Source organism: Bubalus kerabau, chromosome 10, assembly GCF_029407905.1.
Source record: "Bubalus kerabau isolate K-KA32 ecotype Philippines breed swamp buffalo chromosome 10, PCC_UOA_SB_1v2, whole genome shotgun sequence".
NCBI lineage: Eukaryota > Metazoa > Chordata > Mammalia > Artiodactyla > Bovidae > Bubalus > Bubalus kerabau.
In genome coordinates this window covers 48,092,008-48,119,495 of record NC_073633.1, presented here as the reverse complement: position 1 = coordinate 48,119,495, position 27,488 = coordinate 48,092,008, and the positions used below count along the sequence as shown (strand labels likewise).

Genomic DNA, 27,488 nt, shown 5'->3' with positions numbered 1-27,488 from the left:
ATTTCCCGACCCAGGGATTCAGCTGTCTTCTCTGTGTCTCTTATGTTGGCAGGCGGATTCTTTACCACTAGTGCCATCTGGAATGTGGACCAGTTAGCTTATAAGTGTCAGGTATTTATTTCTCATAGTTCTAGAGGCTAGAAGTCTGAGATCAAGGCTCTGAAAGATTTGATGTCTGGTGAGGACCCACTTCTTGGTTCATAGACCATCTTCCAGCTGTGTTCTCAAAATACTTAAAGGGTGAGGGAGCTCTCTGGAGTCTCTTTTATAAAGCCAGTAATCCCATTCATGAAGGCTGTATCTTTATTAGCTAATCACTTCCCAAATGCCCCATCTCCAAATACTGTCATGTTGGTCATTAGGTTTCAGTCTATGAATTTTGGAGGCCCACAGACATTCAGTCTATAGCAGAACTGGTTGTTTATACTAATGCTGTACTTAAAAAGGAAAAAAATATTAGTATTCAAGAGATTAGGGAGCTATGCACATATGGGGGCAAGAAGTATTAATATTCGGGAAATCTCTGTTCCTTCTGCTCAGTTTTCCTGTGAACCTAAAATTGCTCTAAAAAATCAAATCTACTAAAAAAATGAAATTAAACTTGCTTCCCATTTCTTATCTATACAGTGCTTTACAAGAATTATTGAGTGCTTCCTGACTATAAAACAGCTAAACCTGTTTCTGTTTTATTGTTTTGTGTGATTTTGATAGTGTTTGGTTGTGAAACTAAGATGTCAGAATCTCACTGACTGTATCAAGTATTACCTGGCATTTGAGAATAAAACAATTTATAACCTCCACCAGAGAGGCATGCTAATTTTTAACATGTGTTTCTGTTTTTATATATTATCAAGAAACTGTTTCAGACTTTAATATTAGTGTAAAAAAAAAAAAGGTATATAAGCCCCTGACCCCACTGTGGATTTGGTCATGATGTAAAAACAAGATTGACTCTGGAGTTTGGGAAACAAAGTTTTTGATTTCATGATGGTACTGAAATCTTGGGAATTTGGAAGATTCCAGCTAGTCAACTGAAACAACAGTCATCTGTTGTGTGTCTGATAACTTTAGAAATTGAAAAAAAAAAATAGAAAAAGAAGGACCCATGGTTCTTTATAAGAAGGACCCATGGTTCTTTATATCATGCCTTACTGTTCAAAACAAAACAGCATTTTGTACATCATAAAGATTGGGGATGAGTCTGGGTATTGTTCTGTGCACCTGACCATGTGATCCTCACATTTCTCAGAATGGGGTAGATGAAGTATGTATATATAGATAATCAAGTTAATTTGACCAACATTTTCTTCTTTACTGTGTGCCCAGCACTACAGTGGGTACTGCAGATGTGAAGGTAAGACATTGTCATGATCCTAAAAGAAGTTAGAGTGTAGCAGAAGATAGTTTTAATATAGTGATAAGTATTATGATAGAACTGATACTCTGTCTTGTACCAAGGCAAGGGAGAGCTTTTAGTTTAATCCAAGAGTTTAGAAAAGTCTTCTCAGAGGTGAGCCCCCTGCTTGAAAGATAAATAAGTAGTGTAACTTCTAAGAGAGGTGTATGTTACCCTTCCCTGAAGCCTCTGCAGTAGTGATCTACTTTATAGAAGGCCGCATTATGGTTATCAATGTCTAGAATTTTTAGGGGTGACAATATATAGTGGAAAGTATACTTCGGTTTTTCATAAAGGTGTCTTGAGTAAATTTCTCCCTTTTCCCCCAAATTCACGACCACTACCAGGATTGGGTAGCAGAATTTCCATGGTATAGGGTCTCTTCTCTTTCTTCCAGGCCCTCCAGAAAGAAACAGTTTGTCAGGGGAACTCTGAAAAGGTTTCTTGTATCAGGTCTCTTTAAGAAGAAAATGAAGTGCCCCTAGTGGGAGTATCTGAGAAACTTTGAAACTGCGTCTGTAAACTTGGAAGAATGGCTCTTGACAGTGCTCTCTGTGCCTCTCTATCCTGACTGCTTCCTCTGACCTTAGGTGTGCTGAGCCAACTGCCTTACTTTAACGCTATTGGTCAATCACATATTCCTCTAGCCTCCTGACTGACTTCCAACTCTTAGCTTTCCCTGACCCACTTGCCTGGTTCTTTTCCAACCACCTGACCTGCTACAATATCAGATTTTAAGCTCTGACCTGGTGACCTGGTCAGCGCACGTGCAGTCTGCTGGCCGGCAGACAGCCAGCCTGTCCCCTAATCCCACCCCAGGCCAGAGTGTCAACAGCTTGGCAGCAGTGATTTGTTCCACCTTCCCTCTCATCCACATTCAGGCAAGGCACACCAACATCTCATGAGGAGGGTCAGAGCCAAGACCAGAAAGGGAAGGAAGAAGGAAACCTGTTAGGAAGGGTAAAATTTGGTATATGTTTAAAGACAGCCCTCAAAAATTCATTCAGTCAGTATTTGAGTGCCTTCTGTGTGTGTCAGGCATGTGCTGGATTAGAGGAGTAGAAGATGAATAAGGAGGATATTTGGGATGATAAAAAAAGATTGACACGAAGCACTTGTACACACGTTATTTTACCCCTCTGTTATCATACTTATCACATAGTTCTATGCTATGTAAAAAGTTTTTGTGACTAAACTCTTAGTATTATCTTAAATTAGCTTCCAAGGTTGTTGTATCCCAGATACTATTTGTAGGTTGGAGTTGAATTCTACTTATTGGACCTGTGAATTTAGGAATTTCAGGCAGTAGAAGTTCTAGTGTAAAATCTTACGTGTGTCTAGAAACAGAAGGAATGATTTCCTATTCTTGGCAAATGCTCTCAAATTCTGGAAGCAAGACTGTCAGGAGAATGATGAATTTTGCCACATGTTAGGTTCAGCTTGTGAAAAGAGCCTGAGATTGTGAGCCTTCACTTTTAGTGCCATCTGGCCATTTGGAAACATTGGTCAGGGTCGAGTGGCAAAATCAAAAGCTTTTAAAGGCCAGACAGGTAAACGCACTGGGCTGGGGTGGAGCAGTGACTACAGATGAGATATTTAATATTATCGGATGTCATTTTAAAACTGGAACAGCAGTGCAGTGCTGCCCAGGAGGGTGGCAGCACTTAAGTCACACTCAACTTCTGGGCTTTAGTTATCCTGGGAACCAGTCTGTCCTCTTAGAGGAGACTGATTGAGAGAACTGATACACTCTTATATACAATAATGCAACAGAAAAGTGTGCCATTTCCAAGCACTCACCAAAATGTAGTCAGTATTTGGTGTGTGAAATTCTACTCATATCCTTTTCTTCACAATTAGAAAAGGCCTATGCACATTGAACACTTATTCTGAAAAATTAAATATGTATGGTTGTAGATCATTCATGTATAGAGTTTAAACATGTTTTGAGTGGCAACTGACATACACACATACACACACACTCCAACATAGCAATTAAATACCCAGGCTATTAATTTCTCCATATTACCTGAAGAGAAAGTTTGAATTAACCACTAAAATCTCCATTCAGTAGTTGCAGTCTTGAAGATAGATTCTGCAGCAAATCAGATCAGTACTCTGAAAACATTGTGAACAACTCAGGGCTCTCACTGAGTATGCATGACAGATAATATACTACTGGGAAAACCGTAGTGCAGTTTATATAAAGAAATTGGTGATACAGAATCTGACTCAGAATCAGATATGGTTCAGATCAGATCAGATCAGTCGCTCAGTTGTGTCCGACTCTTTGCGACCCCATGAATCGCAGCACGCCAGGCCTCCCTGTCCATCACCAACTCCTGGAGTTCACCCAGATTCACGTCCATCGAGTCAGTGATGCCATCCAGCCATCTCATCCTCTGTCGTCCCCTTCTCCTCCTGCCCCCAATCCCTCCCATTATCAGGGTCTTTTCCAATGAGTCAACTCTCCACATGAGGTGGCCAAAGTATTTGAGTTTCAGCTTTAGCATCATTCCTTCCAAAGAACACCCAGGACTGACCTCCTTTAGAATGGACTGGTTGGATCTCCTTGCAGTCCAAGGGACTCTCAAGAGTCTTCTCCAACACCACAGTTCAAAAGCATCAATTCTTTGGTGCTCAGCCTTCTTCACATCCATACTTCTTCACATCCAACTCACATCCATACATGACCGCAGGAAAAACCATAGCCTTGACTAGACGGACCTTTGTTGGCAAAGTAATGTCTCTGCTTTTGAATATGCTATCTAGGTTGGTCATAACTTTCCTTCCGAGGAGTAAGCATCTTTTAATTTCATGGCTGCAGTCACCATCTGCAGTGATTTTGGAGCCCCCAAAAATAAAGTCTGACACTGTTTCCACTGTTTCCCCATCTATTTCCCATGAAGTGGTGGGACCGGATGCCATGATCTTCGTTTTCTGAATGTTGAGCTTTAAGCCAACTTTTTCACTCTCCTCTTTCACTTTCATCAAGAGGCTTTTTAGTTCCTCTTCACTTTCTGCCATAAGGGTAGTGTCATCTGCATATCTGAGGTTATTGATATTTCTCCCAGCAATCTTGATTCCAGCTTGTGTTTCTTCCAGTCCAGCGTTTCTCATGATGTACTCTGCATATAAGTTAAATAAACAGGGTGACAATATACAGCCTTGACGAACTCCTTTTCCTATTTTGAACCAGTCTGTTGTTCCATGTCCAGTTCTGTTGCTTCCTGACCTGCATACAGATTTCTCAAGAGGCAGATCAGGTGGTCTGGTATTCCCATATCTTTCAGAATTTTCCACAGTTGATTGTGATCCACACAATCAAAGGCTTTGGCATAGTCAATAGAGCAGAAATAGATGCTTTTCTGGAACTCTCTTGCTTTTTCCATGATCCAGAGGATGTTGGCAATTTGATCTCTGGTTCCTCTGCCTTTTCTAAAACCAGCTTGAACATCAGGAAGTTCACGGTTCACATATTGCTGAAGCCTGGCTTGGAGAATTTTGAGCATTACTTTACTAGTGTGTGAGATGAGTGCAATTGTGCAGTAGTTTGAGCAATCTTTGGCATTGCCTTTCTTTAGGATTGGAATAAAAACTGACCTTTTCCAGTCCTGTGGCCACTGCTGAGTTTTCCAAATTTGCTGGCATATTGAGTGCAGCACTTTCACAGCATCATCTTTCAGAATTTGGAATAGCTCAACTGGAATTCCATCACCTCCACTAGCTTTGTTCGTAATGATGCTTTCTAAGGCCCACTTTACTTCACATTCCAGGATGTCTGGCTCGAGGTCAGTGATCACACCATCATGATTATCTGGGTCGTGAAGATGTTTTTTGTACAGTTCTTCTGTGTATTCTTGCCATCTCTTCTTAATATCTTCTGCTTCTGTTAGGTCCATACCATTTCTGTCCTTTATCGAGCCCATCTTTGCATGAAATGTTCCTTTGGTATCTCTGATTTTCTTGAAGAGATCCCTGCTAAGTCGCTTCAGTCGTGTCCAACTCTGTGTGATCCCATAGACGGCAGCCCACCAGGCTTCCCCGTCCCTGGGATTCTCCAGGCAAGAACACTGGAGTGGGTTGCCATTTCCTTCTCCAATGCATGAAAGTGAAAAGTGAAAGTGAAGTCGCTCAGTTGTTCCCGACTCTTAGCGACCCCATGGACTGCAGCCTACCAGGCTCCTCTATCCATGGATTTTCCAGGCAAGAGTACTGGAGTGGGATGCCATTGCCTTCTCTGGAAGAGATCCCTAGTCTTTCCCATTCTGTTGTTTTCCTCTATTTCTTTGCATTGATTGCTGAAGAAGGCTTTCTTATCTCTTCTTGCTATTCTTTGGAACTCTGCATTCATATGTTTATATCTTTCCTTTTCTCCTTTGCTTTTTGCTTCTCTTCTTTTCACAGCTATTTGTAAGGCCTCCCCAGACAGCCATTTTGCTTTTTTGCATTTCTTTTCCATGGGGATGGTCTTGATCCCTGTCTCCTGTACAGTATCACGAACCTCATTCCATAGTTCATCAGGCACTCTATCAGATCCAGGCCCTTAAATCTATTTCTCACTTCCACTGTATAATCATAAGGGATTTGATTTAGGTCATACCTGAATGTTCCAGTGGTTTTCCCTACTTTCTTCAATTTAAGTCTGAATTTGGCAATAAGGAGTTCATGGTCTGAGCCACAGTCAGCTCCTGGTCTTGTTTTTGCTGACTGTATAGAGCTTCTCCATCTTTGGCTGCTAAGAATATAATCAGTCTGATTTCTGTGTTGACCATCTGGTGATGTCCATGTATAGAGTCTTCTCTTGTGTTGTTGGAAGAGGGTGTTTGTTATGACCAGTACATTTTCTTGGCAAAACTCTATTAGTCTTTGCCCTGCTTCATTCCATTTTCCAAGGCCAAATTTGCCTGTTACTCCAGGTGTTTCTCGACTTCCTACTTTTGCATTCCCGTCCCCTATAATGAAAAGGACATCTTTTTTGGGTGTTAGTTCTAAAAGGTCTTGTAGGTCTTCATAGAACCATTCACCTTCAGCTTCTTCAGCGTTACTGGTTGGGGCATAGACTTGGATTACTGTGATATTAAATGGTTTGCCTTGGAAACGAACAGAGATCATTCTGTCGTTTTTGAGATTGCATCCAAGTACTGCATTTCGGACTCTTTTGTTGACCATGATGGCCACTCCATTTCTTCTAAGGGATTCCTGCCCGCAGTAGTAGATATAATGGTCATCTGAGTTAAATTCACCCATTCCAGTCCATTTCAGTTCGCTGATTCCTAGAATGTCGACGTTCACTCTTGCCATCTCTTGTTTGACCACTTCCAATTGCCTTGATTCATGGACCTGACATTCCAGGTTCCTATGCAATATTGCTCTTTACAGCATCGGACCTTGCTTCTATCACCAGTCACATCCACATCTGGGTATTGTTTTTGCTTTGGCTCCATCCCTTCATTCTTTCTGGAGTTATTTCTCCACTGATCTCCAGTAGCATATTGGGCACCTACGGACCTGGGGAGTTTCTCTTTCAGTATCCTATCATTTTGCCTTTTCATACTGTTCATGGGGTTCTCAAGGCAAGAATACTGAAGTGGTTTGCCATTCCCTTCTCCAGTGGACCACATTCTGTCAGATCTCCACCATGACTCACCTATCTTGGGTTGTCTCACAGGCATGGCTTAGTTTCATTGAGTTAGACAAGGCTGTGGTCCTAGTGTGATTAGATTGACTAGTTTTCTGTGAGTATGGTTTCAGTGTGTTTGCCCTCTGATGCCCTCTTGCAACACCTACCGTCTTACTTGGGTTTCTCTTACTTGGGCGTGGGGTGTCTCTTCACAGCTGCTCCAGCAAAGTGCAGCCACTGCTCCTTACCTTGGATGAGGGGTATCTCCTCACCGCCACCCTTCCTGACCTTCAACGTGGGATAGCTCCTCTAGGCCAAATAAAACTGAAAGACTCATTGTAGCAGCTGGAAGAGCCTGGAAAAATTAATTCCTCTAAGGAAGAGAATTATTTCCAGATTATAGAGGTTTTCTTTTAGCTCGTATTATTTCTATTATCTGTTAGACAATTTGTATACGTATTCAGTATCAAATTTAGGCACTGAATTGAGAAAACTTTTATTTTATTTTTCTTTAAGACTATCAGATGTTTGCCAGGAAAGGCTAATTGTGAGTTATCCATCAGTATAAACAGTAAAAAAAATTCAGCCAAAGGTCAAATTTATTGGACAATCTGTTGTTTAGTTGCTAAGTCATGTTCAACTCTTAGACCCCATGGACTAGCCTGCCAGGCTTCTCTGTCCATGGGATTTCCCAGGCAAGAATACTAAAGTGGGTTGCCATGCCCTCCTCTAGGGGATCTTCCCGACCCAGGGATCAAGCCTGAGTCTTCTGCATTGGCAGGTGGATTCTTTACCACTGAGCCACCAGGGAAGCCTCATTGGAGAGCCTGCCCTCAGCAGTTTTTAATTATATTGTCTTGGTTCTTTCACAATTCTGTCCCAGGGTCTAATGGCTATTGATTGTCCCTATACTGGCATCGTGGACTATCGGCAGGTGGCTTTGTCATTTGCCAAGGATTTCCAAGAAGCAGGTGGCTCTGTTTTGGCCAATTTTGAAGTAGAAGATATTGAAATGGCTAGAGAAAGTCCTTCAAGAAGTAAAGATGGTAAGCTGTCTGTATCTTTTCTGTTGAATACTTGAATTGACTTTAAAGAAATTTGGGACTGTTTCTGTGTAGGGTAGCATGACATGAGGGTCTCCAGGAGGTAGCTACAGTAGGGCACAGAGCTGGAGGCAGGTGCAGAAGCGAAATTAGCTCCCAAAGACTTTCCTATCCAATAGGTTAGACTCAGAATCCCCTGGGGATGCTTGTTAAAAATACAGATTTTAGCATCCTCCCAGGGACAGGGGAGCCTGGTGGGCTGCCGTCTATGGGGTCACATAGAGTCGGACACTACTGAAGCAACTTAGCAGCAGCAGCAGTCTTACTGAATCAGACTGTCTGGGGATAGGACATGACTCAGCCATTCTGAAGCCCCCACCTGCAGTTTCCCCACTGTAGCCTGTACTTAGAGTTTCTTTTGTTTTGCTTTGGGGGCACAGATTTTTTTTTTAAACCAAATGAATTAGTTGTTAAGCCTTAAATTTGTTGTTTGGAAATTTGAAGGGAAAAAGAAGTAGTGCTTGGTTCATTCTTTCTTGACAGGCCTTTAAGGAGATCTGGGCTATCTGAAGCAATCATTTTCCCAGTGTTCTTCTAAATTCTAAGATGATGAGCAAAATTGTTAAATAATTGAGATTGTTAGGTAGGTAGCATAATCAATCAAATTTATGATGTAAGTAAGTAAATCATATTCTTTACCTGCTATCCATATGCATTATAGGTCTTTAAGATCACATGTATCTGATTGGGAACAAATTTTAGAAATAGTTTATGATTGGAAATTTTGTGTTGTAATAACTCTTGCTTGTCTATACAACCTAGAATCTGTAAGGATCCAGATAACACTTGAATGATGAGTGTCATAGCATTCTTCCAATGGAAAAATACATACTGATTCGTGATGGTCCATTTTATAGCATGTTTTCTAGGATTGTGGTTCACAGAAAAGCTGTGCCTTCTAGTGTTGGAGCTGAGGTGCGGAATGGTTTACAGATTAAATGAATTAAAATAAAATATGCTAAAAAAACATGCCAGAGTTTTATATATTGTCGAATATTAACTAGTTTAATCTCGTTTACTTGGTAAAAAGAAAACTTTAGAATGAAAAGTAGGAGCCAGTCATGGTTATGATGGAGACAATCCTTGAAATTTATGACTAGAATAATATTTCATTTAATGTAGGCCTTCTTTTGCTAAAAATAAATTTTTCACTAATTTTTTTTTCAGGGATGAAATATCCAATTGTTATAAGGAATACAAAGGTAAAGATTCTTTTTAAAAAAATCTTTATTGATGTGTTTGGCCGTGCCAGGTCTTAGTTGTGTCACGCAGGATCTTGTAGTTGCGGCTTGCAGGCTCTTGGGATCGTTAGTGTGGTATGTGGGATCTAGTTCTACCAGCAAGGGTCTAAACTGAGCCCCTTGCATTGGAAGCACAGAGTCTTAACCACTGGTTCACCAGGGAAGTCCCAAGATTCTTAAGTAAACTACTTTCGTCTACTTTATCTACTGTCATCTTCTTCCTTAAAAAGTTGAATTAAACCACAGTGCTGTATTTTACGTCATTGAATGAAATTTGCCTACTGTAAAAGTTATTCTGAGAAAAATCCTTTGGGAACAATGTAACAACTTTCATTCTAAGAAAGGTTTCAACTTGGGAATGTCTTCCTCAAGTGATTGTGCCAGCAAAGGATAGGATTTATAAGCACTTGGGGTAATGAAAACTGATAGATGTTTTATCGTTTCTGCCTACTTATCTACATGACTTATTATTAACTCTCTACTAATTATAAGACTTTGGGGACAGGGAGCAGGCTGTGCAGGGAGAGATAGGCTGCTTTTCTTCAGCTTCTCATAGTCTAAAACAAGAATTATTGAATAGCATAGAAGTATTGCATTAGCTGTTTGTTCACCGAACGATCAGAGTTCAGTCAGTCAGGAGAGTAGAGTCATCGATGAGTATATTGTAGGAATTAGGACTTACACAGTTTTGAAAGTATTTAGGGAGGTGAAAATTCAGAAGGGGAGTTGGTAGATCAGGAGGTATCTCCAGCCAGTTTCTAAGAAGCCAAGTGTATCCAGCTGCTAAAGTCGGAATGCGAGCAGGAAGCTTTGTCTACACCCAAGTAGTGGGTGCCTTTGTGCTTGGCCAGTAGGATGGGTAGTCAGGAGGTGAGCTGAAGGTGGAGCTGTAATGTATCAATACTTGGCAGTGGGTGTTTGGGCCAGAGGTGACCTTCAGAGAATAGTGTGGTTGCTGCTGTACCTCTGCCTCCCGGATCATATGCACTTGCTGTTTGGTCAGCTTTAAGTTAGAAGCATGTAAGGAAGCATCAATCCCAGCATAACCCAAGTGATACCGTAAATCCCCTGCAGTCCCTCCCTTTCCCACTTGGCATCCACTCACACCCCTTATAACTACATTTATGAAATAGAGTAGAACAATTATGCTTCCATCCACAAGGTGCAACTATCTTTCATACACCTGAAGACAAGCCTTCTCTCCAAAAAGGATACAAAGTCTACTTTCATTGATTGTGAATGTTCATTTCTTTTCTATCTGAGTCACTCTCCCACTTTGAGATCCTGCAATATAAATCCTGAGATAAAAGGTTAACCACTATTTAAGCATCTTAAGTCTCACCTGGAAGTAATTTTTCTTCCTAGAAGATGTGTGGCAACGTCTGGAAACATTTTTCTCATCACACCTAGTAGAAGCGGAGGAGGTGGGGCAATGCTACTGGCATTTAGTGGGTAGAGGCCAGGGAATCTGCTAAGCATTCTACAGTGTGAGAGACAGGTCCCCACGACAGAGAGGCATCTGGTCCCACATGTCAATAATGCTGAAGTTGAAAAACCCCATGTTAGATGATGGGAAGTGGCAGAAATGGGTGTGCTAGTTGTCTAGGGCTTCTATAACATATTACTAGACACTGAGTGGCTTAAGCAGCAGGAATTTATTTTTCCACATCCCTACAGGCTAGAAATCTAGGTCCGGGTGCCATCAGAGTTGGCTTCTGGTGTGATCTCTCCTCGGCCTGTGGCTGGCTGCCTTTGTCCTTAAGTGGCCTTTTCTCTGTGCCTGCACACGTGCAGAGAGAGAGTGGGAGAGAGCAGTCTCTTTCCCCTATAAGAACACCAGTCCTATGAGATTAGGGTTCCACTTTACAGACCTTATTTAATCTTAATTCTCTCCTTAAAGTTCCTATCTCCAAATACAGTCTCATTGGGCATTAAGGAGGACACAGTTCACTCTAGTAACAATGAGGGTAAAGAAAGTGTTGAGTAATTTATAGGCAATTATGTTTATTTTAGAATAAGAAAGAAATACCCCTGGCTACTACACTCATTTCTGTCACCAGTCATGTGGTCATAGCTGATATTTATAATTTCCTTCTTCCACTACTCATTCCATAGTCCCTTTGCCCTTGGCAAGGATCTCAGCTGGTAATGGTTCCTAGTTTGCTGGGATAACTCAAACTTCCATTCCTAAAGTGTCTGTGCGCTTAGCAGCCCTGCTTGTTTTGGGTTGTGGGTTCCATTTTTGGGTTCCATTAACTTTTATAATAGCACATGGGGAAACTAAAACAAATCCCAGGGGAGCTACATTCCAGACATACTTCTCTTTATCATCTCTGAGCCCTCTATGTGGTAGCAACTCAGTGTTTTCTTGAGAGAATCAGTTATCCCACCCAGAACAGTAATTCCTTCTGCCTGTTGATTCACTGCCAGGAGGAGCCCAAAGTGACCAGGTATGACAGTATCAATTTCTGACTTAATGGAACCATTGCTTATTTTCTAATGGAAGCATTTTTCCCTTGGAAACCAAGACTTCTAGACCATCAGAGCCAAAAATTGTAGGGCTGGGAAGCAAACATTTCATAAGCAGTTTATTATAATAGTAAGGAGCTACTCCCATTTTCTACCCCTTGATTTCCAGACCTGTGAATCCTGGCTGTGGAAGAAACAACACCATGTATTAGTCACTCGTTTAGAGCATGTAGAGAATCCTGGAAGACATTGCCCCAAGCCTATGGGTGTGCCAGCCAGCTAGTGCTGTTACTGGATCTTCAAAAGCTCATTCTACTTTTTGTCACCCAGTAGCTTCAGGTTTGTGGGGTAAATGGTAAAATTAGTGCATTCTACAAGCATGAACCTATTGTTATGCTTCATTTCCTGGAAAATAAGCTCACTAATCAGAAGTAATGCTTTTGAGTAAAATACCGTTAATAGTGAATAAAGCATCCTGTAAGTTCACAGATGGCGGTTTCCACAGAAGCATTGCAGGTGTAGAAGATGAATTTGTATCCAGAGCAAGTGTCTGCTCCAGTGAGGACTAAGTGCTGCCTTTGGTTTTTGATTGAAGTGGTCCAGGGACCATGTCAGTGGCTATGTTGATCTCTGCTGTTGGCCGATTGAGTATTCACCTGTGGCTGTAAATAGATCAGCCTTGGTGAGTAAGTCCATGTTGCTAAACCCATGCATTACCTCCTTGCTGCCATAACCATTTAGTTCATGAAGCCATTGGGTGTGGACGGGGTACCTGGGGACAGAGGCTAGCTCACATCCACAGGGCAGGTCATCTTGTCCACTGATTATTAAAATTTTCCTCTTCCATGATCACTCTTCAGTGAGCATTCATAGAGAACTCAGATGTCTTTTTTATCCGAACCTGTTTTGAGAGATCCATTCACATACCTTTTCTCCAGAGCTCCTTTTTCTGACCATCCAGCAAATAGTCATTGCACATGAAACAGTATAGATCCATACTTCTAGGATAAATAACCAGGTATGGCATTCTGTGTTCTGCCCCCTTGGGAAGATTGCCCTTTACTACAGACCTTCAGGGCCACTCCCAAGTGGGGCGCTGGTGTTGTAGCTGTTCTTTTCAAGTGATGTCAGAATGTTGTGCAGAACCATTTGTCAACCTGGCCTGTATTTTTTTCTTCCTTGGCCAGCTGATCACTTTCCATGGGGCCGAGGGAGCAGGTCCAGAGGGAGGAGATGATTTAGCGGTGGAGGTCATGGGCATTTGAGCCACTTGCCTCCACAACTTATGTGTGCCTGCAGGACCTATACATCTCTGATCTTGTATATTACCACTTCCTCTTGATGACAGAGTGCTGCGTACACACCCAGTTTTGTGGCCTGGTGAGTAAGACAATACCCAGTTCATAATGGGTAATTCAAATGGTAACTTGGTGACCTGTGGTCAAGTGTTGGATCAAAGGCAGAAGCCCTTTCTCAAAAGGAGGCTAATTACCTGCAGAAGATGGTGTAACTTTCCTCCAAAATCCTAAAGTTCTGTGCTGTGATTCTTCCTATAGGGACCTACAAAAGTCTCCTTAAAACATCATGATCAGCCACAAACTTGAATTACTGTCAGAGCTGCTGGATCGTGTGGCCCAAGTGGCAGAACAGCCAAGGTGTCCATTCAAAAAAGGATTAAGAAGCAGAATGGTCAGCAGTGGTGGGAAGTGCAGGCCTGGTGGGGAGTAAATCCTGAAAACTGAGGTCTCCAGTGACTTTAGAAAAGAGATATTAAAAAGAAAATAAGTATAGAAAATCATTATAGGCATTCTCTGTCTGGAGATTTCTATCACTTCTGGAATTTCTATGAAGGACTTGATCCTGAGAAGTCAGCCGATTCCCTTTTCTGCAAACTTTGAACTTCGATCAGTGGGTCTTTATGAAACATAAAATGAACAAAAATATCAGCAAGGCTGATTTTAACCTTCACTGGAGATTTTACTGTGGCCTTCTTGAGTTCCAGACCATTATTTCTGCAGATAATAAAATTCATTTCCACGTGGGGTATTTCAGGGAGTCTCCTGATGAACCAACCTCCTGTATATGTTGGTATAGATGGAGCAAAGAAAAATTGTATAATTGATCAAAATGGAGATAACGTGTTTGCTGCCATCAGATTTTTTTTATTAAAAAACAGATAAGAAGAAAACTGGTCTCATGAAAAACATAGATGAAAAATGCACAGAAGCAGCCAGAGCACTGGGTTTACTCTTTGGAACAGAGAACCATGAAGATGAAATATAAAGATAAGAAAGTCATGACAAAGACTTTTCATGAGGCAGGCTTGGTTGTCTCAGTAGAGGAAAATGATGCTGGGTATGGTGAGCTCCCTGAAACGGATGCCAGCTTCAAGGGAATTTGCAAGACAATTGTTGAAGCACCAAGTAATGAAGAGAGACTAAAAGCTTTGGCTCTCATTCAAGAAATGATGACCTTTGTGCAGTTTGCTAGTGATAAATGTGATTATAGAATGAAGCGTAAGTGGGATGGACTTCCCATGTTATGGTTCAGACTGTTTTCATAAAGCTTCTAGCCAGCTTTCACCTCTTGCAGACGAGAGGTCTCTTTGCAGAAATTATTGAAGATTGTCTGGCAAACAGGAGTAAAGAGAACACAGACCAACTTGTTGCATGAGTGAGAATTGGCTTTCTTGTACAATATTTTAAAGCATTAATGTTAAACCTGTGAATTTTGTTTTCAAGAAGTACATAAAATGAACTGATGGAAACATTTACTTAAAACTTTTATAAAGCTAAAAAAAAGAAGGATTAAAAGTCTGTTTCCGCCCTTGCCCTAAGGAACATTTTCACCAAAGTGTGGCATCATGTGATCCAAGATACACAAGGGCCTGTGGGAAACCAGGGGATATGTATTTCATTCAGCTTCTATAGTTGTTACTTTTATTTTGGCATTTTCCTCTAGTATAACTAAATAATATAACTTAAGATTTTAAATATAATTTTAATATATTTTAAAATTATAAAATACAAAAATTTGAGTCAGCTTATCAAGCTGAATATCTATGCATTTATGACAAGCTAAAAAAATGAATTTTTAAAATAAACTTTTGAGGAGAGGAATTGCAAACTAAAGATTTATAGGTTGAACATGGGGGAAAGGTCTGTTTCACTTGAATGTGTGAAAGTGTTAGTTGCTCCGTTGCATCTGACTCTTTGCCACCCCGTGGATTTAGCCCCCAGGCTCCTCTGTCCATGGAATTCTCCAGGCAAGAATACTAGAGTGGGTTGCTATTTCCTTCTCCAGGGATCAAACCTTGGTCTCCTGCACTGCAGGAAGATTCTTTACTGTCTGAGCCACCGGGGAAGCTTATGAAATAGCAATAATGATGCATAGTTTATTTTTTAAAAGACTTTTATGGTTGAACTAATAAGTCAATGTAAATTAAAAATTTCCATTTTGGGTGTGAAATTAATGTTACTGAATTATTTAATAATTTTTTTCTTTTGAAATCGTTCCTCAAGTTTTTAAAAGAACTTCTAAGTTATTGCATTCTGGTACCATTCTATGAATTCTTTTATCTTTATGTTTATCATAAGGCTTATCTTCATTTTATGTTCTAAGAACAAAAGAATTGCTGACTTTTCAAGTAGGTAACTAGTAGATTAATATCATGTAAAAATTTTTTTGTACTTCTGGTATATAGTTCTAGATGAGCAGAAAAGATATTAACCTACCTAGAAGAAGCGTTTTTATTTTTGTTGACATAGTCCTTTGACTTCAAGGATCTTAAAACTTTCATGAGTTTAATCTAGCTAATTTGAATTAACTGCAAAGAGGTTTCATCTGATTTTTGTCCGAAGTGTGCTTGTATAACTGTTGAAAAGAGGCTTATCTTGGTAGCTGGGCAAAAATAGGATGAACACAGAGATAGGATAAGGATAAATCAGTAAAGCCTAGAAAGAAAGAGAACACTGGGGCAGATGAGAACCTTAAGGCTTCAGAAACAGGTCCTCTCGGAAGGAAATCTAGGAACATGAGATTACCTGGAGCGAGAAGGTATTAGTTGTTTCCTCTGTAAGAAATAAAGCAATAGAAATGGAGTATGGTAGGGAATTAGGGTTAAATGAAATCATTAGGAAATTGAGTCACAAATTGGCTAACCCTATCAGAGTAAAGCAAAAAATATGCAGATGATAATCACAAATAAAATTTATGAGAAAACACAGCCTAAGATTAGTAGTCTCCTGGTCATTAAAGCAAACCTTGACCATAGTGTGCATTCTCAGTAAATGTGGGTTGAATGACTGAGTTTTGAAAAGTAGCCTCACTTTGCAAAGTAAATACTGATCCGAAGGGAGACCTTGGTTGCTGGGTAGATTACAGGTGGAACTGAGCAAGGGTTGAGTGTGAAGCAACCTGAGAGTAACAGGATAATTACCCTTAGATAAGACAGGAGAAGCTATTTGAAATACAGAGGAGGCCAAATGGGTTGAGGCCAAATGAGCCACCTAAATGAAGGTGGCTTCTTTCTGCAATAAGTAGTGAAGAAGTTCCACGGTAGGTCTTTGTGAAAAAGAGCTGTCTGTATGTGGCTTGTTAGGTATTCTCGCTAGGTCAACCACTGTAACTCTAAAGTACAAAATTTAAGGTGATATCCTCTTGTGTGCCATTGCTCTAAGTTTCTACCTTCCAACTAAATGCTGAAGAACTTCTTTTGCTGATACCTGTATTTAATCTCATCTTTTAAAAAGAATAAAAAGATGGGACTTCCCTGGCAGTCCAGTGGTTAGGACATTTTCACTGCAGGGGCCTGGGTTCAATACCTGGTGAGGGGACTAAGATCCTGCAAGCTGTGCGATGCAGCCGTAAATGAATGAATGAAGGATCCATATCTGTGCCTTTACTGTCTTTGCTATCACCTATTCCTTCTGCTTCCCACAAGTCACTGTTCTTTTCTCTTGCCCTAGGGAGAGGAGGTCCGATGTCAGTATGTTGTGGCATGTGCGGGACTTTACTCAGACCGTATTTCCGAGTTGAGTGGCTGCAATCCCAATCCTCGAATTGTACCATTCCGGGGAGATTACCTGGTCTTGAAGCCAGAAAAGCGCTATCTTGTAAAAGGAAATATTTATCCGGTAGGTAATGATACATCTGGCTTCCCAGATGGCTCAGTGGTAGGGAATCCACCTGCCAACGCAGGAGACGCAGATTTGATCCCTGAGTCGGGATGATCCCCTGGAGGAGGAAATGGCAGCTTGCTCCAGTATTCTTGCTAGGAAAATCCCATGGGCAGAGGAGCCTGATGGGTAACAGTTCACAGAGTCGCAAAGAATCAGATACGGCTGAGCGACTGAGCACACACACATACCATGATACCTCTGCTTTCTCAAGATGCTTGTGGCAAAAGGGAATGAAACAAAAACTTTTCCCAGAGTTAGACGCAAGAGCTATTTTAAAGGGCTTTTTAGTTCAAGCATTCCACCTGTTTCTCTGGGTTAAATCCCTACATCTTTGTTTTGATATCGTGGCTACCCATACAGTCCGTGGAATTTCTCCAGGCCAGAATACTGGAGTGGGTAGCCTTTCCCTTCTCCAGGTGATCTTTCCAACCTAGGGATCGAACCCAGGTCTCCTACATTGCAGGCAGATTCTTTACCAGCTGAGCCACAAGGGAAGCCCTAAATTATCAGTACTTGCTCACAAGTCCTAGAAAGCTTGAGTGTACCACAGGAAGAACAGGGAGGAAAGAACCTGATTCTCCCACCTCTGTCTGGAAAGAGTATTCCTAAGAGAACTTTTCCTTATAACAAGCCCAGATGCCAACCTTCTTTCTTAGTTCACCTATCTATAAGTGCAAGAAAGGGGATGTGGCCACTCTGTAGTTTCATGGTGTAGAAGACATAGGCATTTAAATGAAAAGCTCATTCTTCTGTCTGGACCTACTGGGTTGAACTACGAGTATTCGGGTATTCAGTGTTTTTGACCTTGCCAAAACTTCCATCATCTGTTCCAACCTGTTACATTCCCACTTGACAAAAGCCTGTGTTATGAAGGTGGGTTTTTTCCTGGCAGCTCTGATTTTACTTGTCAGCTGCGTAGGTTTCTAGTTGGAGATGGTAGGAGTGGGGAGTAACCTGAAGTAGGACAGTTTTTTTCTTTATCCAGAAAGAGGAATAGATGGGACAGTGTGCCTCATTGTCATGGCATCAGGTTTCCTGTGTGACATTTCTAGGCAGAAGCACGTACATAGAAAAGTATTATCTGAGCACAGATCACAAGTAAATGCATGGGAAGAAGGTGTTTTCTATTACCAGTTCAATGTTTGTGTGTATAATAAAATGCAGTATGAAATGGGGCTCTGTTTGCTCTGTTAAATCTGTAGGTCCCCGATAGCCGATTTCCTTTCCTAGGAGTTCACTTCACACCAAGGATGGATGGCAATATTTGGCTAGGGCCCAATGCAATTCTTGCCTTTAAACGAGAGGGCTACAGACCCTTTGACTTCAGTGCCAGAGATATTATGGATATAATCATCAAGAGGTAACTGCATTTCCTTAAAAAGTGATTTTAAGTGCTTATACTTTTAATATGGGAAATTTTTTCTTTCTTGATATTAGGTTTATTTGGATAAATCTTCATATTTGTGATTGGTATATTGGTTTTTTAAAAAAATTAATCTGAATTAAGAGCTTTGTGAAATAAGCATAACATTTTAACTACTTCAAGAAAATTCTGATGAGCCAGGGTGATGTCTTGGTTAAAAAAGAGCCAAGAGTGATCCCCCATCTGACAATCCAAATCTTGTTTTGCTAACCTTTAGTTGAGTTTGAAAAAAAGAAAGTTTCTCTCAAAATCAGTAGATGGTTTACTTTGATAAGATCATTTCAGGCTAGTCACCATGATTTTGAAAACCTCTGGAGAAACTGCTGATAAGCAAGGTTGTTTCCTTTTCTGGAAAATTAGCAATACTGCTACATTGATATGAAGTGCAGATCATTTACTATGGTAAGAAATAACTCACTGAAGTATTTTGTCCTTTTAGCGGTGCTGCGCTCTAGAGGGTTTCACATCATCAAAATCACTAGAAAGCTTTCAGAGCTCTACTTGCATTTCACCCTGCACAGATTCTGAAACCAGTTTAGGGTGGGGCTTCCCAGCTGTGTGCTTGTAAAAATACATATGAGCACAGGCTCTCCAGATTCTCACTTGAGAATCACTACTAGCGTATCTGACCTCTGGCTGACTAAAGAGAAGTAGGGTAAATGTCCCACACGTTTAATACCCAAATTAAAAAATCTGTAAATGCCTTTTAGTTGTGTTTTAAGAGCAAGTAACATTGCATTAGAAAGCCCTGGTTTGGGCAGGCTTTATAGAATCCTAGTTTGAAACCAGCACCCCCTGGGAATTTGAATTTGAAAGGTGTTTACTTCTGGAATTTGGAAGGTATTCCTTCGATGAAGTTTCCTTTTAACGTAGGCCAAAAGTTGATTTTCTTTTTAATATGTGGTGTTTTGGACTTCGCCTAGATTTCTGTGGTTCTACCCTCCTCCCCACCACTTCCCCCCACCTGAATCTAATAGTTGTAGAGATGTTTTACAGTAATAAGGAATTCTTTCTCATAAAGATTTTATTTTCTTTGCTTTCAGTGGCTTGATTAAACTGGTGTTCCAGAATTTCTCCTATGGAGTTAATGAAATGTACAAAGCATGTTTTCTCAGTGCAACAGTGAAGCACCTTCAAAAGTTTATCCCTGAAATTACTATCAGTGATGTACTTAGGTAAGGAAAAGCTATAAGGATTGTAAATGCATTCATGACCTCTGTGAACTTGGGAGGTGGGTCTGACTTCGTGATTCTAAGCACCCATGCAGTTAGTGTGTGCCCTGAATTCTTGCATGATCTCTCTTTCTTAACAAGTTGCTCATTCCCCTTGCAGTTTGGGTGTTGCAGCATCAGTCCCCTTAGTCCTTGAACTAGGTCCGTTTATGATTGTCTAGAGAGACCAGCACTAAGCTGAACTCTCCATTGCAGTTATATTACGATGCCATCTTCACCCTTGTGTCTAGCTATCACTCATAATATAACGTCTCACCTGAAAGTTTTTTAATCTCCCTGGCCACTTGTGATTCCAAAGCCTTCTGACTTCAGTTCTGTGCAAGATCATTGATCAGCATGTTACCTAATTAGGTAATAAGCATGTTAAAACATTACACTTTAATTGATTCTTAAAACCTTTTAGAAACATAACTCATACCTGCTGTCTTACCTTGCTTCCTCTCTACTTATTTTGCTGTTTCTTGGGTCCTATTGCACTCAAGGATTATTTGCAGAACAGGAGTGGGAAATAGTATGGTAGCAATCAGTTTAAGTCCTTGCTACAGGGGTGTGGGGCAAAGGAAGGACTATTTAAAATTTTTTTATTCTCTTAAAGAGAAAAGGTTTTCTGGACTTAATCTATACTTTGTCCTAAATACCACATAAGCCTATTTCCTTTGTGGTGGTATTTTTAGGGTGCTCACCTTTTTCCCTGAACCAGCCATTTGTTAGGCCTAATCAACCATGGTCTTTAAGGCTCCCTCTTCCCTGAACCGATCCCTCCATGAATCTCTAGAGCACCATGTCTGTCTCCTCAGTAACAGCTGTGGGACTTGCCTGGTGTAAAATGTCAGCAGCTCGGCTCTGTATCTAGGAGGAGAGCAATGATCACGTCAGCTGTCTCCCTCAGGGTAGCGTTCTGGTCTAAATCTGACTTATGTGTCATTCCTAGACCAGCCTCTTTGAATGCTTAGAACTATTAAACCGAGCTAATGTTTTTACTCTTATCTTTCTCACCCCTCTATTCACCTTCTGAAATGGAAGGGATAACAATATCTAGGCTTTATGTTCTTTCACTCACCTATAAATGAAGGCTTTTGTTTTCAGTAGTCTTTTTTAGCAGTCTTGTTATGTTTTATATCTGAAAATAGAGGGGTCAAATCAAGTGTCTTTTACTGCTGTTAATATTCCTTGGAAAATACAACAGATGGGTGTCGTGAATTCTATACATAAATAGTTGGAATGAATTCACTACCTAGATTTGATTACCACACTTTTGTAGAAGTCTGAGGAAAACTCTTTAGACCAGTGGATTTCATATAGTAGAATTGAACTTGGAGCTTGTGAGTTTTGGTGAATACTCTTGTCTCTGGGAGGAAGGGTGTGGATTTCAGTTACAAGTCTCATTACCATGTAGTAGAAAACACACAGCAGTATAGGCTGGTGCATTTGGGGACGAGTTCAACTCAGTCCCATATGAGTTTCTCTCTGGAGAAAGATAAGCTGAACATATTCAGCAATTCCATTTGATTCCTGTAGCTATGAAATACAAGAAATTATCAGTAGTGAAAAGAAAATCGTAGAAGATACGTTTGATCCCATTTATATGTTTATACCATATTGCATATGGATTTCACATGTAAAAATAAAAACAAACATGGGAGTGATAAATACCTAATTGAAGAGAAAAGTTAACTCTAGGGAAAGAAGAGAATGGGATCCAGAGAGTTTGACAGGGTGCTCCTATCATATCTATAATGCTTTATTTCTTAAGCTGTTTGATTAAAAAATTGGTGCTCATTATGTTATTCTCCACATCTGTTAACATGCTTAGAATCTTAAATAATAATCATCATCATAATAAATGATATAATTAGGCTTTCCCACATTTTGAAGCCCAAGTCCTGCATGTCTTGCAACCCGTGTGACCCCATAAATGTTCTATCATTAGTATTGGAGTGGAAGCATATTAGGCAGTTCTGGATAGTAAAAAAGAACCAAAACAGCACTTTTAGTGGGATTTTTAGCTCAGGATGGTGTCCTTTAGTTGCACTAGCCTCCAAAGGGGATACAGCTTGACTTCTCATTGCCTATCCAGAGCATCATGGGCAGTAACTTGCTGGTGAACATTAGACTGGAATATAAAGTGATAGCCTGTCAAATATGTGCATTAGGTGTACAAACTTCTCATTATTAAATGGTGATCTCTAAGATTCCTAATTTAAGCTGTAAAGCCCTTTAATTTGTTCTGTGATTAATTTTGACATGGTAATCTAACTAGTGCGTATGTATTAGCGTTGTAAGGTAGAAGGCAATGGCACCCCACTCCAGTACTCTTGCCTGGAAAATCCCATGGATGGAGGAGCCTGGTAGGCTGCAGTCCATGGGGTCGCGAAGAGTCAGACACAACTGAGCGACTTCACTTTCACTTTTCACTTTCATGCATTGGAGAAGGAAATGGCGACCCACTCCAGTGTTCTTGCCTGGAGAATCCCAGGGGCGTGGGAGCCTGGTGGGCTGCCATCTGTGGGGTCACACAGAGTCGGACACGACTGAAGCAACTTAGCAGCAGCAGCAGCGTTGTAAGGACATAAAACATGAAAACATATTTGCCAAGATCCCCTCTTTTTTCCATGCTTCATTTTGAAAATACCTTCTTGGTAGGTATTTTTCAGGCAAATAAATTTTCAGGCGAGATGTTTTCATCATAAGTGATAGCTAAAGACTACACAATATCATTGTGAAATGCAAGGGTAAAACCCAGAAATTCTGTAATAAAGGTGATCAGACCCTTTTGCAAAAAATGGTTTCTCATTCTTGGTACCATTGACATTTGGGCCAAATAACTCTTTACTGTGGGGGGACTGTCCAATTCATTGTAGGATGTTTAGCAGCATCCCAGGCCTCTACCTACTAGATGCCAGCAGTACTTCCCTGGTTTGACAACTGAAATGTCTCCAGACATTGCCAGATGTCCTCTAGGGGGCAAAATCTCCCCTGATTGAGCACTAGTCTAGAGAATGTGGTAGCCTTCACATTCAGTTCAGTTCAGTTCAGTCGCTCAGTCGTGTCCGACTCTTTGCGACCCCATGAAACGCAGCACGCCAGGCCTCCCTGTCCATCACCAACTCCCGGAGTTCACCCAGACCCATGTCCATCGAGTCAGTGATGCCATCCAGCCATCTCTTTACAAAATTCACATTACAAAACACCTAAGAGAGTCTGGAGAAAATATAATAAAAAACCCTTTGAAATACTTATTGCTGAGAGTACAAGGAAATAAGGGCATCCCAGAGATGAAAACAAAGAGGAAATTGAAAACCCAAGAACTAAGAGGAATGCTGATGCTGACCTGGAAGGATAGGGAGCATTTTCTGATTTTGATGTCATATAACTTGAGTTTCATTTCTAATTGATATGTGATTTACTTACAATAAAATATGCATATCTTAAGTGCTCAATGAACTTTGGAATTATATAAACTCGTATCCACCACCCAAATCAAGATACATTAGGGACTTGTATTTTAATTGCCTTTCAAGTGGTGTAAAGAAAGCCTTGGGTCCATAAAAGGTGAAAAGTTGGAACTGAGATCCCTTTGTAAAGCCAGGGACTCTGGAAGGGCTATACTCTCAGTGAGAAGGAAGTCTAGAAAAAAAATCTGTAAAAATCTAGCATCCTGGGCCTGCACTCACAAACACTTGGAGTTTCCATTTGTACCACCATTTTGATCTAAGAAATGTAAGCTAAGTGTAGATCCAGTCTAGTTTGTATCCTGCTTCAAATTAATACTTTTCCCTCTCACTCTCTCACTTTAAACAGATTAGAGTGAGTGAAAATCAGGGTTATTTGACCACAAACTGAATATTGTTGATAGCAAGCAGTTAGTTCAGTTCAGTTCAGTCACTCAGACATGTCCGACTCTTTGTGACCCCATGGACTGCAGCATGCCATGCTTCTCTGTCCATTATCCTGTCCATTGTCAAACTCATGTCCATCTTGTTGGTGATGCCATCCATTCATCTCATCCTCTGTCGTCCCCTTCTCCTCCTGCTTTCAATCTTTCCCAGCATCAGGGTCTTTTCAAATGAGTCAGTTCTTCTTATCAGGTGGCCGAAGTATTGGAGTTTCGGCTTCAGCATCAGTCCTTCCAGTGAATATTCAGGACTGACTGGGTTGGATTTCCTTGCAGTCCATGGGACTCTCAAGAGTCTTCTCCAACACCACAGTTTAAAAGCATCAATTCTTTGGTGCTCAGCTGTCTTTATAGTCCAACTCTTACATCCATATATGTTCAGTTCAGTTCAGTCGCTCCATCGTGTCCTACTCTTTGTGACCCCATGGACTGCAGCACACCAGGCCTCCCTGTCTGTCAGCAACTCCTGGAGCCTACTCAAACTCATGTCCATTGAGTTGGTGATGCCATCCAACCATCTCATCCTCTGTCGTCCCCTTCTCCTCCTGCCTTCAATCTTGCCCAGCATCAGGGTCTTTTCAAATGAGATGGTTCTTTGCATCAGGTGGCCAAAGTACTGGAGTTTCAGCTTCAGCATCAGTCCTTCCAATGAATACTCAGGACTGATCTCCTTTAGGATGGACTGGTTGGATCTCCTTGCTGTCCAAGGGACTCTCAAGAGTCTTCTCCAACACCACAGTTCAAAAGCATCAATTCTTTGGTGCTCAGCTGTCTTTATAGTCCAACTCTCACATCCATATATGTTCAGTTCAGTTCAGTCGCTCCATCGTGTCCTACTCTTTGTGACCCCATGGACTGCAGCACACCAGGCCTCCCTGTCTGTCAGCAACTCCTGGAGCCTACTCAAACTCATGTCCATTGAGTTGGTGATGCCATCCAACCATCTCATCCTCTGTCGTCCCCTTCTCCTCCTGCCTTCAATCTTGCCCAGCATCAGGGTCTTTTCAAATGAGATGGTTCTTTGCATCAGGTGGCCAAAGTACTGGAGTTTCAGCTTCAGCATCAGTCCTTCCAATGAATACTCAGGACTGATCTCCTTTAGGATGGACTGGTTGGATCTCCTTGCTGTCCAAGGGACTCTCAAGAGTCTTACCCAACACCACAATTCAATTCCTCGGTGCTCAGCTTTCTTCACAATCCAACTCTCACATCCATACATGACCACTGGAAAAACCATAGCTTTGACTAGACAGACCTTTGTTGGCAAAGTAATGTCTCTGCTTTTTAATATGCTGTTTAGGTTGGTCATAGCTTTTCTTCCAAGGAGCAAGCATCTTTTAATTTCATGGCTGCGGTTACCATCTGCAGTGATTTTGGAGCCCAAGAATATAAAGTCTGTCACTGTTTCCATTGTTTCCCCATCTATTTACCATGAAGTGATGGGACCAGATGCCATGATCTTAGTTTTCTGAATGTTGAGTTTTAAGCCAACTTTTTCACTCTCCTCTTTTACTTTCATCAAGAAGCAATTAGTAGTTTTGTCTTACTATTAGGAATCCTTTTAAGAGAAATATACATTGAAGCAGGATGATATGCAATCTAGGGTTTGCTTTAAAATAATCCAGTGGAGAAGGGTAGACAAAGAGTGGGGTACAGATGAAACAAAATTGGCTGTGTGTTGGTTATTGAAACTGGGTAATACATACATGGGAGTTCATTATACTGTTCATTTTACTTTTGTACATGTTTAAGATTTTCCATTAAAAAAAAAAAAGGGTGTTCCCAGAATGGTAATATGTGGAGCTTCTGATAAAATGGGAGTTCATTATACTGTTCATTTTATTTATATTATATATATATATATATATATATATATATATATATTTGTACTGATAAAAGCAAATAAAAGTATATTTATTTTTAGCAATAAAAACAAATATAAAATCTTCTGTAGAAGGACATAACTTCAACCCAACTCCCACACTATTCCCCCAGATAAAATCCTGCTGAATAGGAACTCACTAGCAAAAGTTACAAAGCACCATAGTGAGAGCAAGCAGATAGAATAAATACTAGAATTAGACCCCTAACCATTTAGGGTAATAGTAATATTAGAAGCCATAAAGTAAGTATATGCCAGTGAATTTAAAAAGCAAATGAAGTAAACTAAAAAAAGAATAATAATATAAAAAATACCCTAGGCAAATTTAGAAACCACGTAATCAGAATTTCTAGGAATAAAAAATGTAGTTCTTAAATTTTAAAACTCAAATGATTAAGTTAGACAGCTGGTTAGACTGCCTGTAAGAGAAAATCAGTTAATTGGAAGGTAAATCTAAAAAATTGGCAGAACAGTGTTGCAAGCTAAAAATGCATCGTGTGCAAATTAGAAAATGAACTTATGGTTGCTGGAGAGTGGGGGAGGGATGGTTAGGGAGTTTGGGAAGGTCATGTACACACTGCTATATTCAAAATGGATAACCAACAACTAGAAACAAAAAAAACATGAAACACTTTATTTAATGGATTTCATAGAACTCCTTCACTCTCGTTACAGAGTACTCATGTTATTCAAGTCCTCACAAAACATTTACATGTCCTTTTGTTGCAGTCCAGTTTGGTTGAATATTAATAATAAAAATACTCTTATACCCTTCCATCGAGTTTGGAAATTAGGATGGAATGGTTGACTTGCCCTGTATCACCACTCCCAATTTAAATACGCTCATGTGAACTTCTATTTTTAGGTTAACAGTAGATCCCATGGTAAGTTTTATAAAATACTAAACTGGCCAAAAATGTTAGTGGGCTTCCCTGGTGGCTCAGTGGTAGAGAATCAGCCTCTTAATGCAGGAGACATGGGTTCAATCCCTGGGTCAGGAAGATCTCCTGGAGAAGGAAATGGCCACCTCCTCCAGGATTCTTGCCTGGGAGATCCCATGGACAGAAGAGCCTGGCGGGCTATCATCCATGGGGTTGCAAAAGAGTCTGACACAACTTAGCAACTAAGCAACAAAGATATCAGTGGTAGCCTGTCATAGCTGTTTTCTAGCCCACAGGATTATGCCTGCCACAGAATAATAAAGCAATAAATACAATACTTCTCAGAGGAATGAATGCCATTAGTTACATATTCACCTGTTGTTTCTTCACATATTTAAGGGTCTAAGGCTTGCATTCCTATTAAATTTAGTTACAAATAGGGCAAAATATGTTGCTAGAAATAACATTAAACAGTTAAATATAGCTAAATTTGCAAATATTATATTACCTGAATCATTTGTTCCTTTAGCTATTAAAATAGAATTAAAAATTAAACAATTAAAATTTTCTAGAGAGTAATCACATGTATGCTCAGTCATGTCCAACTCTTTGTGACCCCATGGACTATGGCCCACCAGGCTCCTCTGTTCATGGGATTTTCCAAGCAAGCATACTGGAGTGGATTGCCATTTCCTCCCCCAGGGTATCTTCCCAACCTGGGGATTGAACCTCTGTCTCCTGAATTGGCAGGTAGAGTCTTTGCACCACCTAGGAAGCCTCTACTGAATACTTCCTATGTACCCAAATCTAGACACCAGGGCAGAAATAGGAGTGTTGTGCAAGATTCATTTCTGGCCCTGAAGATATTTATGGTTTATTTTACCTAAAACTTCAAGTTATAGTGTTCACCTCAAGATAAGGGGGAATGCCTATATGGAATCATGCAAAGAAAAACCCTGGAGTTTCATTAAGTGCTGAATAGGAAACATGAACACATGAAGAATTTGATAATTTAAACATTTCATATGAAATAGCTACTTTAGTTCAACCTGAATTAAGTTCCTTAGAAAAACTTAATCTTGTATATTGTTTTTTACAGTTTGGATTATAGGTTTTGAATACTTGGGCAGGAATGGAGGGGATGTTGATAAAATGGTGTTTGT

The 27,488-nt window shown here is 40.5% G+C and overlaps 1 protein-coding gene and 1 pseudogene across 2 annotated transcripts in view; both read left to right on the top strand.

Moving 5' to 3' along the window:
* L2HGDH (L-2-hydroxyglutarate dehydrogenase) overlaps positions 1-27,488 on the top strand; it is a 53,666-nt gene that overhangs the window by 22,175 nt on the left and 4,003 nt on the right. Inside the window, exons 5-9 of one of the 2 annotated variants that reach the window (XM_055537582.1) lie at positions 7,903-8,065; positions 9,290-9,324; positions 16,800-16,967; positions 18,215-18,372; positions 19,479-19,610. In XM_055537582.1, the coding sequence (XP_055393557.1) occupies positions 7,903-8,065; positions 9,290-9,324; positions 16,800-16,967; positions 18,215-18,372; positions 19,479-19,610 (656 nt within the window). The remainder of the gene's footprint in view (positions 1-7,902; positions 8,066-9,289; positions 9,325-16,799; positions 16,968-18,214; positions 18,373-19,478; positions 19,611-27,488) is intronic. The other variant, XM_055537583.1, reaches the window with a different exon arrangement.
* On the top strand, positions 13,417-14,721 carry LOC129620717 (histone PARylation factor 1-like; annotated as a pseudogene).